The sequence below is a fragment of the Pelophylax lessonae genome, assembly GCF_965119305.1.
Source record: "Pelophylax lessonae genome assembly, chromosome: 3".
Taxonomy (NCBI): Eukaryota; Metazoa; Chordata; class Amphibia; order Anura; family Ranidae; genus Pelophylax; species Pelophylax lessonae.
In genome coordinates, this window is record NC_138770.1 from 304,888,616 (window position 1) to 304,904,341 (window position 15,726).

Genomic DNA, 15,726 nt, shown 5'->3' on the forward strand with positions numbered 1-15,726 from the left:
GACAACTCATGGGGAGCTGCATCTGTCATTGAAAAGTGAATGATTTCAAATGCAAGTGGTTTGCACCTGAAGGCATGTTACATTTGCCCATTGGCACAAGCCCAAAATCTCTTATCACAGGCACTTAAGGAATAAGTTCACTTATTAGAAAAAAAATAATGAAGGGATATTTTCTCTGTCGCTCATTGACAGACGTAGTCTTCTTGATTCACAAGAACTGGGTTATGTTGTCTCCGCAGGAGTAGGACTAGGCAGAAAGAAAAAACGTTCTGGCTCCACCCTAGGGGCAGTCCCAGAGGGTATATCCTCCCTCTCTCTGCTACAAGGCATCAGTTTTTTTCTGTCTAGTCAGGAGTAAGGACCTAAGTTCCTTGCTGGGATCTTTTGGGTCCTGGCAAGATTTTTTCTTAGAAAAAATATTTTTTTAGGCAGTTTTCTCCAGTGTTTTTTTTCCTGTGAGATCTTCAAGCAAATACGCCGGACTGGGCGACACTAGTGGTCACCCCAGCCGGCCTACGAGCGCGCGCAGACCATTGCATTGCGCTTGGTCGGCCGCGACACATTCAAGTAAGTATGCGGGGCCGGGCGACGGGCTGGATGTTGAGATCCAGTGGTCACCCCGGTTTCTGCCTACGAGCGCGTGCAGACCAGAGCTCCGCGCTGGGTCGGCCGCGACGGAGTCCCATTGGAGGGACTGACCTTGCGAGTTAAAAGTCTCGCTTGGACGCCAGGAACCAGAGAGTCGAGGCGTCCGGAGTGGTCCACAACCTTCCACCCCGGTGGAGAGGGTATTGTGAAGAGAGGGTGCCTGTCGGTTCGGTATGGTGAGTAAACGTTCCCTTTTTTCCTCGTTATGAGGCAGTATGAATTATGGGCCCCTCCATACATGGTCAGTATATATCTGACACTAAAAGTCCCCCTTGTAAATACAGTATGTGTTTGGTGGGAAGTGGACTTGGTTTGAGAGCTAACACTCTACCCAGCAGACTGTAGTATTACAGCAGACATAGGAGGTATAATCCTACCTTAATTGTAGTGTACCTCCTGCAGATCGATAAACCGCCACTTAGCAGAGATGCAGGTGGATGTGCTGGGAAAAACGATTTTGGCGGTCCGCCGCCATTTTGCCGTAGACCAGGTGCATGTATGTCCTCAGGTCACGCCGGCCGCCATGTTTTTGGAGTCTATTGTCTCCTGTATGGGGGCGGCCATGTTTGATGAGCCCAGCTACCTCGTGGAGAGCTGGGAACGCCGGAAGGCGTACACAGGGGGCGGAGCCACGTCCTTCTACCCGGGAAAACGAACACAGCTCTTTCCAGTCTGTAAAAGACAGACGCTGACTGCAGTTGGTTGGAAACTTCTCTGCATCGGGTGGTGAGCCTTGGGGGTCCCTCTCTCTCTCTCTGTGGGGATCGAGAAGCAGGTACTCTGAGGGGCGCTATTGCGCTAGGGGGAGACACATAAAAAAAAAAAAAAAAAGAGGTATTTTTTTTGATTTAAAAAAAAAAAAAAAAAAAAAGTTTTTTGTTTTTTCTGGCAGAGGTGTCCTGAATTAACATGGACCCTGTCACTCATGTATCTCCACCGGATCCCCTCGAGGTGTCTGCAGGATCCTCCAGCACCCCGCTTACGATTGAATCATTGTCAGCTATTATGGAAACTTTTGTGTCCCGGGTGGAAGTGGCTTGTCAGGGACAGGGCGCAAGAAAGCGACCCCCGCCTAACCCTTTATTATCTGAAACTTCGGATTCAGACTCTGAGCCTATTTCTGCAGTTGCAGGTACCTCATCTGGGATTGGTGTCTCGGGTACTGTCTCTTCAGACAGTGAGGAGGATGTTTCGGCATCAGCCATAGCCCGAGAGGAAGCGTTGGTAAACGCACTCATCTGTTCAAGAAACCTTAAGATTACAGGGTATTCCGTCGGAAATAGCTGAAACTGAAATCCCTTTTGGGACTAAAAAACGCATCAAAGTGGCGAAGGTTTTTCCATTGCCCAAATGTTTTGGCAATCCAATCAAAGAAGAATGGAGTCTGCCAAAACGCACTTCTGCTATTTCTAAACGCATTAACAGGCGTTATCCGTTTGAGGAAACCCTCATTAAGAAATGGACAGAACCACCTGTGGTGGATTCACCAATTGCTAGATTGAATAAAGCCACGGTTATTCCTTTAGAAGACGCTCCGTCTTTTAAAGATCCAGTGGATCGCAAGATAGAAGCTATGTCTCGCACCATGTTTTCCTTGATTGGATCAGCTTTCAGACCAATAATTGCTATTGGTCTGGTTTCGCAGACTGTAACTGAATGGACCAAGTGGTTACGCCGGGACTTAGAAGAGGTCCCTCAGGCGGTATCAGATTTGTTGGAACAAATGATACAGGGGTTACAGTTTGTGTGTGATGCGGCGTTAGACGCCACTCCATTATTGGCGCGAGCATCAGTTTCAGCAGTGGTTCTCAGGCGTACACTGTGGCTAAAAGGTTGGTTAGCCGACCAAGGTTCCAAAAAAGCATTGGCTAATATTCCCTTTTCAGGAGAGCGTCTATTTGGAGCCAACTTAGATGAGATCATTAAGGATCTCACGGGTGGAAAGAGCACCTTTTTACCGCAAAATGTTAAGGGTAAAGGAACTCGTCAAAGACGAGGGCCTTCTTTCTCTGCTCACAAAAAGTTTTTTCGTCCCGCGGGTGAAAAAATTAAGTCCTCCAAAGCTCCTTCAGGAGGCTTCAGGGGACGTTGGTCGGGCAAGCCCGCCCCCTCCAGACCTGAAGATAAATCGTCCAAGGCCTGAAGGTGCGCCCCCACCCATAATTGGGGTGGGGGGACGTCTTCGCCGGTTCCCGGATCCATGGCTTTCCAGAATCCCGGACAAGTGGGTTTGCGAAGTCATAAGGTCAGGGTACAAGATCGAGTTTCGATCTCTCCCACCGGCGCGATTCTTCCCTTCCAATATCCGACTATCCCCGGATCGTTTAGAAGATCTGCGGGGAGCAGTCACGGATTTACTACAACAAGGAGTGGTAGTCCACGTTCCTTGGACAGAACGTGTTCAAGGGTTATATTCAAACCTATTTACAATACCCAGGAAAGAGGGCAAAGTGCGTCCAATTCTGAACTTAAGGGCACTCAATTCCTTTCTCAACATAAGGAAATTCAAGATGGAATCCATTCGCACAATAGCAGCCTTCCTGCATCCAGGGGATGTCCTAGCGTCCATAGACATCAAGGACGCCTATCTTCACATTCCCATTTTCGCAGGACATCAGCGGTTTCTACGCTTTTCCGTAGAAGAGAACCACTATCAGTTTGTGGCGTTACCTTTCGGTCTCGCCACGGCTCCTCGGGTCTTCACGAAGGTGTTGGCCCCAATGTTGGCACTACTGCGCCAAAGAGGCATATCGATTCTAGGTTACCTAGACGATCTCCTGCTTCATGCAGAGTCTCCTCAGACTCTGCTACAAAACATAGAAATTACTATAATTTCTTTACAGGAATTCGGGTGGCTGGTGAACCAGCAAAAGTCATTTCTGGTTCCCACCCAGAGGCTCGAATATCTGGGTCTAATTCTAGACACAGTCAGGTCAAGAGTTTTCCTTCCGGTAGGGAAACTCCGGAAGATTCAATCAGCAGTCCAGTTGTTACTATCCAACAGCTGGTCTTCTCTTCGAACTTGCATGAGGGTTCTGGGATTGATGGTGGCTTCCTTCGAAGCAGTCCCATTTGCCCAGTCCCATACCCGAATTCTTCAGCAAGAGATTCTTCTCAGATGGAATCGGAATCCGGAATCCCTGGACAATCGGATCCGATTGAGCAAACAGACCAGAGAGTCTCTGGTCTGGTGGCTTCGGTCCCCGATGCTCAGCCAGGGAAAGTCATTTCTGCCAATATATTGGACGATAGTGACCACGGATGCCAGTCTATCCGGATGGGGAGGAATTCTCGGTCAGTTATCTGTCCAGGGACTTTGGTCCCTGGAAGAATCCAGGTTGCCGATAAATGTATTGGAACTGAGAGCGATCAAACTTTGTCTGATTCACTGGACCGAGCAGCTCCAGGGCAGCCCGGTTCGGATCCAGTCGGACAACGCCACGGCCGTGGCTTATGTCAATCACCAGGGGGGCACCAAGAGTGTCCAAGCGGCCAAAGAAGTGGCTTACATTCTTCGCTGGGCGGAACGATTTGTTCCAGCTATCTCTGCGGTATTCATTCCGGGGGTGGAGAATTGGCAGGCAGATTATCTCAGCCGTCAGACTCTGGATCAGGGGGAATGGTCCCTCCATCCAGAAGTTTTCCACCAGTTGTGCCTACGGTGGGGCACCCCGGATGTGGATCTGTTGGCATCACGATTCAACAGGAAAGTACAGAGATTCGTGGCTCGCTCCCGCGATCCTCTAGCAGAGACCGCAGACGCACTGATCGCCCCGTGGGGGCAATACCAGCTAATGTATGCCTTCCCTCCTCTCGGGTTACTGCCAAGACTTCTTCGCAGGATAGAGGAGGAAGGAATTCCAGTAATCCTGGTAGCTCCGGACTGGCCTCGCCGAGCTTGGTACGCCGACGTGGTCAGACTGGTGGCGGACGTCCCGTGGAGACTTCCTCTCAGGGAGGACCTACTGTCTCAGGGACCGATCTTCCATCCTGCTTTACGATCGCTGGCTTTAACGGCCTGGCTATTGAGACCCAGGTGCTGAAGGACAAGGGATTGTCAGCTTCAGTTATTCAGTTATTCCTACTCTAGTTAAAACAAGGAAAGCGACTTCCAGAAAGATTTATCATCGCACATGGAAGTCCTACATTGCATGGTGTGAACCTCTGGGGTTCCGTCCACGGTCTTATTCGGTTAGCCGAATATTAGCTTTTCTGCAACAAGGGGTTGAGAAGAAACTGGCCTTGAGCACTATCAAGGGTCAGGTCTCAGCATTAGCTATCTTCTTTCAGAAGCCTTTGGCTACTCATTCCTTGGTGCGGAATTTCATCCAGGGGGTGCGACATCTGGCTCCGCCAGTGCGCGCGCCGTTACCACCCTGGGATCTTAATTTAGTATTGTCGGTTCTTCAGAAACCTCCCTTTGAAGATATTAGGGAGATTCCTCTACCTACGTTGTCCCAGAAGGTGGCCTTCTTGGTGGCTATTACTTCTGCACGCAGGGTGTCAGAACTGGCCGCTTTATCTTGTCGTTCCCCATATCTGGTGGTTCATAGAGATAAGGTGGTTCTTCGTCCGAACCCATCCTTCCTACAAAAAGTGGTTTCAGAATTTCATCTGAATGAAGAAATTGTATTACCTTCCCTGTGTCCTAAGCCCAGTCATCCTCGGGAGTTTGCTTTACACTCCTTGGATGTGGTCCGGGCGATCAGGGTATACTTGAAAACGACAGACTCGTTTCGCAAGACGGATTCACTTTTTGTGATCCTGGATGGACCCAAAAAAAGGGGTTGCCTGCATCTGCCGCGACTATTTCCAAATGGATCAGACAGACGGTGGTACAGGCTTATTCTATTAAGGGTCGGGAGCCCCCGTTCCCTGTTAAGGCGCACTCCACTCGGGCACTTAGTGCGTCATGGGCCTTTCGCCATCAGGCGTCAGTGGTCCAGGTGTGCAAGGCGGCTACCTGGTCGTCGGTGCATACCTTTACGAAACATTATAAAGTTGATGTAATGGCATCGTCTGATGCCTCGTTTGGCCGCAAGGTTTTGCAGGCCGCCATTTGAGGAGACCAGTGGTCTGCCTCGAGGGTTTTTTTCCGTTGGAAATTTTCATTTGAGTCTCATTCTTTGTTTATAATGAGCCTTTAAAACTTCTAGTTTGGCACCGGTTGGGCCTTCTAGATTGGATTTTGATTTCGGTCAATCCCACCCCTCATTTGTGGCACTGCTTCTGGATGTCCCAGTTCTTGTGAATCAAGAAGACTACGTCTGTCAATGAGCGACAGAGAAAATCGGATTTTTGTAAGATCTTACCGTAAAATCCTTTTCTCTTAAGCTCATTGACAGACGTAGTGCCCGCCCCTCTATCATTGAGTTGGGTTGGGTTAAATTCTCTGTTGCTGCTTTGTGACAGAACTGATGCCTTGTAGCAGAGAGAGGGAGGATATACCCTCTGGGACTGCCCCTAGGGTGGAGCCAGAACGTTTTTTCTTTCTGCCTAGTCCTACTCCTGCGGAGACAACATAACCCAGTTCTTGTGAATCAAGAAGACTACGTCTGTCAATGAGCTTAAGAGAAAAGGATTTTACGGTAAGATCTTACAAAAATCCGATTTTTTTGCTGGTAAAAAAAAAATGTGCCTTTATTATTTATTTTTATTTTTTGGAGCCTGTAAAGCATTGTGGTGCCATGCAGGTCTTTTCCAGATCTGTCAGTGTATCTGTGTGCCCATACATCCCATACGGGCAAGCAGATACAATGTGACAGGAAGAAGCAAATAACTACTGTACCAGAGCACTCCACAGTGCCGTGGTAGTTCATTGAGAGCTACAAGCCAACAGCAGCAAAGAATGTCTGGGCTTGTAGTTCATTCACACACAGTGTTGTGTAAATGAATGACATGAAAAAAGTGACAGCTAGTGGGGAACTTCTCCCTGTAGTGCTGTCATGGGGTACGGGAAACTTCTCCCTGTAATGCTGTCACGGGGTGGAGGGGGGGGAATCGCACAGGGGATGCATCTTTGAGAACATGTTACATATTCCACCCTAAAAACGGGTGGAACATGTACCATGTTCCCAAAGGTGAACTTACTCTTTAAGCTGAGTACACAGGATGATAATATCAGAGGAATGATTGTCCGGTTTTTGTTGCATGCTAATCTCATATCGAAAATGCAGAGGTTACTAAAGTTACGAAAATTCTCATATAACAGAATACAACTTGGGAAGTGATTTAATGTATTGTATTGTAATGTATTCTTTCGTTTTTGAGCGTGCGTGTGCGTGGTCTTGGTTCTTCTGCTTTTTTTTCCAGACGAATACTGTATTAATTAAATTAAAATCATTCGCTCTGCTATTGTCCGAGGATAGTTTTTTGTGCTTGTCCCTTCAGCAATTGTTGGATAAAATGTCGTGATCAGCTCTTGAAAGCTGTGTACTAACAATCAGATTATCGTACAATCGCTTCAAAAGAGATTTTTGTCATCCGATTTTCTGATCGTGTGTACTAGACACAATGGCCCGTACACACGACTCAAAAATCGGACGACAGAACGTCCGTTTTTTTTTTTGCATGCTAGTCGCTTATCGAAAATTGAGAGGTTAATAAAGTTACGAAAATTCTCGAACGACAGGATAGAAATTCAGAAGTAATGTAATGTGTTGTAGTCTATTTGTATTGTATTTTCGGACAAAAACTGTACTGATTAAACGAAAATCATATGATCTGGTATCATACAAGAAACTTTTTCATGCTTGTACGATCAGATAATATCGGATGAACTGTCGTGATCGGCTCTCGAAAGCTCTGTACTTACGATCTGATTATCGAACGATCGCTTCAAAAGTGGTATTTTTCATCCGATTTTCGCATTGTGTGTACGGATCCATTACTCTGTCATTTCTCTGCACAGGTCTGAGCCCATTATCAGCTAGGTTTACAATATGGACATTGTTGTACCATTTCTCTCATCAATTATTTTCAGTTGTACTTTACAATCGCACTTTGCAGCACAAGCAGGTTAGACAGTTTAAGATATCCACACTAAGCATTTAAATAATGTTTAAAAAAAGTTTATTTTTCCATAGTTTGAAGTATTGTAGCCTTATAGGGTTGGGATGCTTCATAAATACCTATAAAATGCCTTTAAAATCTTATTTTTAAAGGTTTATAAATCTGTGCCAGTTCATCCGTCATTTACAACTACCGGAATGGTTGCGATGGGTGAGTACAATTTGTACACTGTCACTGTACTTTGCTTTTCTTTGTAAAATAGGCCCAAATAGTGTGTACCTAACCACACAAACTGTGTACAGTGTATCATTTAGTATATGCAGCAAAATGTCCTCTTCACACAGGCAGTGCCTTAGATATATAGCCAGCCTCATCATCCCTCTTCCTGTAGGCGAAGCGTCCCAAGACAGTCAGCAAAAATGTCTCTATGATGAGTAATTGGCTGTTCATCACTGAAAAATAAAATTATAACATGTCCCGATTACAAAAACAATCTAGATGCAATAATATTTGCTTTAAATATTATTTGGAACCAATTGCAGAATATTCAGACAAGTCATAGTGTAATATTCCTGACATTAAAGTGTTGCTAAACCCACAACAGTAAAATCAGTGTGTATATGCAGTAAAGCATGCTTCTTATACTCATTGTGGAACCTAAGGGGTTAATTCTCCGCGTTGTGTAAAAAGACTGTCTCCTCTAAGCCTTCCCTTCTTTCACAGTCCCAAATCAATCGCCTGATGGAACAGAGCCTTCGGGGTACTTTGCACATGCTCAGTTTGGTGTGTATTGCTAGAGAGGTTTTTTTTTCTTGGGAGGGTGCATGTGATCAGCACAGGCCAATTAGCACTGTCCAGACAGAGGGCTGGGGTCATGCAGTTTCTTAGCTTAGCCAGAGTAGAATGAAATTCCCTCCTACACACTTTACCCAAACACTGATAGAAGTCACAAGCCTGCTATATACTGCTGATGAGAAAAGGTATTTAGTAGTTTATAATTACTAAAATAATTGCAATTCTATTTTCTGTGTACTGACCAGATATAGTGAATTCAGATTCTGGGTTTAGTTTTTACTGCAAATTAGAAAATATTGGAGTATAACTCTAGCCTTATATTCTTTTCACCTTTGATAGAGTGGAAAAGTTTTTTATTTGCTGTGTCCCTTCCTGTCCCAGTGAATGGTGCGCATCGAGTCCAGCCATTGGTCCAATGGGGACAGGTTCCTCAATAAATTTTTAGTAAAATGGGAAAGCATTATAACGTCTATCTCATTGCATTTATTTAAAAATGGTGAGACTGAGAGACACTGGATCCCTTGTTGTTGCTGGGTTTTTATGTCAGGGGTTCTTCTACAAAAGTAGTAGTAGGAAAAAGAAAGCAAGTGTCAATATAAAGATGTCCCTCAAGATTCCAAGATTCGGTGTATTGGATAAAATAATCTAACGCATTTAAGGATTTCCAGCCCTTCAATTGGAGCTTTGGAAATGTAAAAAATAAACTTGAATTCTGGATCATTAGAAGTAATAGGTTGAGGAAGAAATGGCTATGAATAATGGAGTCCTCTTCCAATTCTCAGTTTTGCAGTCATGTTGGGAAGATGTTGCCCTATTCCCCAGACAATGTTCAGCGTCACTGGAAGTGAGGGCAATCTTTACAGCAAAAACCTAGACAACCCAAAACATTTGATGGGCCACAAGAAAAATATTATGGGATGTGATGGGCCACTAAGGTATTAACGAAACAGTACGTGAAAATAAAATCCCTGCCAAGTTCTAAATCCTTGAAGGATGTGTAAAAAAGCTGTCTTCTCACAAGGCTGTTCCCAAACAAATATGTAGTTTAGCTTCACTGCAAATTCCAAACATGGGAAAACAGCCCATATCAAATAGATAATAACAGAAGTCTATGACCTTGCAATTATCCAATGCACTTTAGAAACTGAAAATCCAGGCTACTCTACTATAGGGAGATGGCATGTGATTACATAGCAGCTGATGAAGAGAACACATTGGAACAATCCCACTATGCCCTGGCTCACACTGATGTGATGCGGGAAAAGTATAAGATTTGCTGCGTTCCCCTGCATCGCACTGCATAGCAATCACACGGCGTCCGTGCGATCTGCTGCAGGTGTCAATGTTAGATTAATGACACCTCGAAACAGATCGCGAAATGCAGTGCGATTGCCAGAATCACATTGCATGGGTGTGAACACTCATGCGATGCGATTCAGATGCAGGAAGAAAAAAAGGGTCCTGTACCATTTTGGTGCAGGTGCGATGCGATTTAAGCCAAAATGTATGGTTCAATTTGCACTACACAGACATGGCATGTGATATGCACCGGAATGCAGAATAAGGTGTTCCTCACGCACTAGTGAGAACCCAGGCTACATGCAGTGTTTTTTAAAGATTAGAATATTTTCTGCCACTGCTGGCCACAATCCAGCCCTCCTAAATTCTGAAGGACAATAAACTGGCTCTTTGTTTGAAAATTTTGCAGACTCCGGATTTAGGCATTCATTAATTATCAATGTCATTTTTGATACTTATAAGACCAAATGGATACTTACTGGTAGCTCTGGCTTTATATGAATAGGGAGGGACACAGGGAAGAACTCCAGAAGTGCCCAAGATATTGAAGATTGACGTTTGTAAAGAGGTGAGGATAAGAAGTGTCTGGAAAACAAAGGCACAACAGAAACCCAGTGATGTTATCATCGTATGATCAAAACTGTGAATGGACCAGAAATGTTCCAGAAAACGTTTTTTGAAATCCAAGATAGAAGAAGAAAATTTTACCTGAAAAATTGCAAATTTTGTCGCCATATTCTTCTCAGCCAAGTGAACTTTTGCTTCTCGGAAAAGTATTCCAATGGGCCATAGTGCTATAATGGTACAGAAACCAAGAGTAATGCCCATCCAAAAGGCAATGCTGCGAGTTGATAGCTGCAAGACACACAATACACAAGATGACATATGGGCTATAATTGCATTGCAATAACAGCTAATAAGGGATGCCAACTGAAGGAAGGCCCATTTTTGCTCAAATATAGCTATAGTAAATTTCTTAAAAACAAAAAATAAGTGTTCACATTTTTCTTTCTTTTCTTTTTTCAGTCTGGTATACAGTGCATTAAATATTTCATATAAACATAATTCCTACTTTCATATGAACCCATAAGGTGGTGTTCTTGCCTCCTTTTCCCATGATTTCCAATTTCTCCCTACCCCCTGTGACAGTAGGAATCCCTGTACTAGTGTTTGTCGCCCAGGATTCTCAAATTCGCGGTTTGAGAGGCTCCAGAAGAATTGTTTAATTTGGACGAGACTGTTTTCAGTTACCTCTGCAGTTGATAAAATCCAGTTGGGGACCTTGAGCCTGGATATTTCATTGCGATCTGGGTGGGAGGAAATCTCCAATCCTGGGGCCAGGTCTTGGGAACAGCCAGGACACTGATTGTGCAGGTTTGTCTGGGTCTTTTAGTAAAGATAAGACCAGGGTTCTGGGCTTCACCCTCCCAAGGAGTCCTGGTGTGCAAGGGAGACGTGTGCATGTCTGCACGGACAGTCAGAGCAGGCAAAGGGGCCTGGAAAAGCTGGAAAAGAGTGATAACTGAGGTACAGTGTTTGTACAGGAACTCTGTTAAATGGCCAAAAGGGCCGAGGCATAAAGCCTGAGCAGCAGTGATGCTAAAGAGAGCCAGGTGCCTCGGTATTTTTCATTTACATTGTTGCTGTGGAAAGCTGAAACCCCTGCGTAGGCAGCTGTTCTGTTATGGGACTTGTTTTTCTTTTCCTTTAATAAAAGTGGGCCAGCAATCCCTTAAATGGCACAACTGGCGTGGACTCACTGGTAGGCTCTGCACTAAGCTAAACAACCCCCAAATATCACACCCCATACAGAAAAAAAAAAAAACAAGTCTGCGTTTTACAAAGCTCAGTGACTCATACTCAAGTGAATGAGGTAAAGTGTTTGTAAAGTCAAAAATAAAAAAGCATTGCACTGTCTTTTTAAATTTAAATATATGTGATTTCTTATGTTTGCATTGTATTTCCCGCTGTCAATGCTCTAATATACCTGGTTGATCCTGCCTGTGCTGCTCCTCCAACATGTAAACTGACCACGGTAGCATGGCAACCGGTCCTAGCTACCGTGGTCAGTTTACGTCTTATGTCATTATGCCAAAGATACAGTGGTCAGTGCAAAGCCCCGATGGAGAGGACATAAAAGTCAATTTTACATCTCCAAAAATAGAGGAACAGGCAAACCCAATACATTTGTACAATATCATCAAATAGTAAAAATATTAAAAAAGAATCTGCCAATATTACACAGACAAAGGTTTAAATGGGATATTGCAAGCAGGTTAATGAGCACCCACATTAGGGAATGTTTTGTCACCCGTTTTTTTTCTTGTCTAAACAATGCTAGTCTACCTGGCTATCATACCCTGGAAAATATCTTTGCAATACAAAGACTTTTAGGTACTGTCATGTGAGTTTGTCGGGTAAAATTTTTGTTGCTACAGGGGAAGAGTTTACTATACATAAATATGTTAACCGTGGCAATGGTTTTGTAATTTATCTGATCGCTTGTACTTCATGCAGCCTACAATATGTGGACTGCACTACACGTCCTTGAGAACTCAAATAGAGGAACATTATTGTGACACACATAATTCAAATGCTAAAAATATTTCTAATGCAACATGTCATGTTTAGAGAATGCCATCAGGACAATCTTTCCTCATTCCAATTCAGAGGAATAGAACGGCTGTCTTACTCGCCTAGAGGAGGTGACAGGGAGAGAAGGTTACAGAGGAGAGAGGCATGGTGGATTTTTAGATTAAATACTAGATCATCCCAGGGGGTTAAACCTGAGGTGGGATTTGGATCTGCATCTACAATAAATTGTGTGTGTCTCTCTCTCTAGTATCCATTCTCTTTTATGGTTTATTTATATATCTATTTTATCCTTCTCAGCAATTTTTGTCATTTGGTTTTTTTTATTTATGTATTACAATTATGAAGTCTGAGTCTGATTGTGTTCCATTGCCATGCAAACACAGAAACTTGGTGGCAGCGGCGCTGATGCACTGCCCTGACACTGGACACACCCACTGGCAGGTCCATGCATCACTGTTGAGCTGACAGCGATTGCGTGACCTGCGGATCTGCACTTTGAAGGTGCAAAACACAGCAGAGACAAGTTTTTTTTTTTTTAAACAAAACTCACAGTGCAGTTAACCTTCATGTAATCAGTGGGCACACAAAGGTGTTTTTAGCAAGGTTAACAACCACTTTAATGTTTAGTGTTCTGTGCATTCTGGGTCGTGTAATTGTAAACGTGTAAGTGTAAAGTTTATATGTATGTAGCAGTATTTCCAGATCTTATGCCTGATGTGGGTCTGCCATTGTTATCGGTGACACCTTCAACACATTTAAGTTGTAACCCTAGGTGTGAGAACTGAGACAATGACCATTCCGGCATCTTTGGTTTGTTTTGTTTTATTGTATTTGGGGATGGGAGAAGAGAATGAGTGGGATACTCCTCTGGCTCAGCTAGGTACACTTTGGGACACTTGAAGAAAAATACCTGTTGGCGCTGTCTTGACGCCAGCTGAATGCCGACCAGCGCTTCCTGACGCCTAAAGATACTGTAGTACTGAAACCATGCTTGAACCTTGACTTTAACTCAGAAGATCCAGGACTGTAGAACACTTGACTCCTGACACTCTGTTTGGCTCAAAAGTCACTGAACTGCTCGCTCCAGCCCTGCACTGGCTGAGGTAGCTCTGTGTAGATACTTGTGCTGCTGCAACTCTTAACCTTGTACACTTCCCACTGTACACTGACTCTTCAGGGCCCAAACTACAGGCGCCCCCTTTCACAATTCAGGGTCCTCTACCTAGGTACCCCCTCTGACACTTCAGGGTCCTCTGACTAGGTACCCTCTGTGACACTTCAGGGTCCTCTGACCAGCACCCCCTTTCACAATTCAGGGTCCTCTACCTAGGTACCCCCACTGACACTTCAGGGTCCTCTGACTAGGTACCCCCTCTGACACTTCAGGGTCCTCTGACCAGGCACCCCCTTTCACAATTAGCTGACTCCTGGATCCCTAAAACCTTCTCCGGAATGATCCCCTCTGACATTAGACAGACCCCCAGGGGCAGTCCACAGTACTCACGACTAGTGTTGAGCGAACACGGACTGTATTATTCGGGTTCGTAACGGATAATTGGATTTTTGTTACCCGGACACGGACCCGAAAACTTTACTGTATGTTCGGGTTTAAAATACGTGTTCGGTCATTTTATTTCCTGTTTTGTATGTAATGGCGCGCTTTTAATGGCGGGCTTTCAACAGCCAATCAAAAAGCGTTTAACTGGTGTGCCGCATCACAGCCATGCCTACTAATGTATTAGGAGCTGTGATTGGCCATCTGAAGCATGTGACCCATGTCTTTATAAGCTCGAGAGACACAGCGCGGTGCGTCATTCTGCTGTAGTGTAGGGAGAGAGCACACATCATACGTGCTGGCTGCTGCTGATTAGGGACAGACAGGGAAAAATCGTGCCCGAAAAGAATGCAGGGACAGGTCAGAGTGTAGGCAGGGAAAGATATTTGAGCATTTTAGGGACAGGCTGGAGCGATTAGGCAGGGACAGATAGGAGACACAGGACAGAACAATCGTCCGTTAGCGATCTACATCGATTTTGCTGTGTGGGGGGTGGTGCAGTGAACGATCTTTTTGCCCTCACTTGAGCCCACTGAGGAGGAGGAGGAGGGAGAAACAAATCTATTTTTATCAGTCTGTTGTGTGCAGCGTTCAGCTATATTTTACTACAGATTGCTGTTCTAATCTGCTATTTAAAAATGACAAATTTAAAGGAGAATTTTTTTTTAAGAGCACTTGCAATGCTCTTAACTACATTTTGCTGCCATTTGCAGCACTCTAGCCCTTTCCATTGTTTTTTTAGAACCATTTTAGTGCCTGAAAGTTCGGGTCCCCATTGACTTCAATGGGGTTCGGTGTCCGGGTAAAGTTCGAAAAAAGTCCGGGACACGGACCCGGACTTTTTTTTCAAGTTCGGCCCAACCCGCCGAACACGGACATCCAGGTGTCCGCTCAATTCTACTCACAACCTTTTAAGGCTTTCCTGGAACTGGACCCCTCTCTCTTTCCGCTGGTTCTCGGCACACCGGATCCCCTCTGCAGCTCAGCTTCACATTCTCTGGATTCCCAGGCCACCACCCGGGACACCCGCTTCCTCTGACAGGAGGAGAGACAGCCGCACTCTCCCTCCTGGGACTCTGCTTCCCGCCATAGACGCTGTGTCATGTGTACCCTTCCAACTTATGCCCACTCCCAGAATCCTCTGCGGCAGAATCTGCCTTCTGGGGTAGATACAAGCCTGACTGAGCCACTGATTGGGTTTCCTCCACTGCCCTATGAGAATCCTCTCACAGAGCCAGTGGGGAGACTCCCCTCTCAGTAACCTCACCATGGAGACATGACAGTCCAGCTGAAATTATGGCCCTGCTGTTAAGCAGCCAAGGCCCACTATACTTTACCTAGCACCTACCTGTAGGGTGCTACATATAAAACAAAGGTTTTTGTTAAAAAAAAAAAAAAGCACTAGTTAAAAAAAAAGAAACAGAAAATATATTTACCTGGAACAGTTTCAACTACAATAGAATTTTTTTCTAAAGCATGTCTATAGTTAAAAATACTAAATATGAAATGGCAGAGAAGAAATCATAGAAAGGATAGGAAACGGTACTGATCTTAAAGAGGAAGTAAACTCTAAGCTATAATTTGTATCTACAGGTAAGCCTATAATAAGGCTTATCTATAGGTACTGTAAATATCTACTAAATGTGTACCGTTTAGGAGAATTTTACATTGCATGCAGCCTATGACGTCATCAGCGCATGCTCTCTGAAGGAACGGCCAACCGTGCCATTCCTTCAGATACCTGTGCCATGAATGACGGCTCCCCCCACACATGCGTGGGAGAGGCGTCATCCCAGCTCTGGCCTGTCACACAGCCAGGGTTT

General features: G+C 44.8%; 1 protein-coding gene across 1 annotated transcript in view; it reads right to left on the reverse strand.

The window, feature by feature from the left end:
- Positions 1-7,704: 7,704 nt before the first annotated feature.
- Positions 7,705-15,726, reverse strand: part of SLC51A (solute carrier family 51 member A) — a 68,523-nt gene continuing 60,501 nt past the window's right edge. Inside the window, exons 7-9 of the mRNA XM_082252265.1 lie at positions 10,462-10,608; positions 10,233-10,338; positions 7,705-8,111 (exon numbers count right to left, since the gene is read on the reverse strand). Coding sequence (XP_082108391.1) covers positions 7,996-8,111; positions 10,233-10,338; positions 10,462-10,608 — 369 coding nt within the window. The 3' untranslated portion in view covers positions 7,705-7,995. The remainder of the gene's footprint in view (positions 8,112-10,232; positions 10,339-10,461; positions 10,609-15,726) is intronic.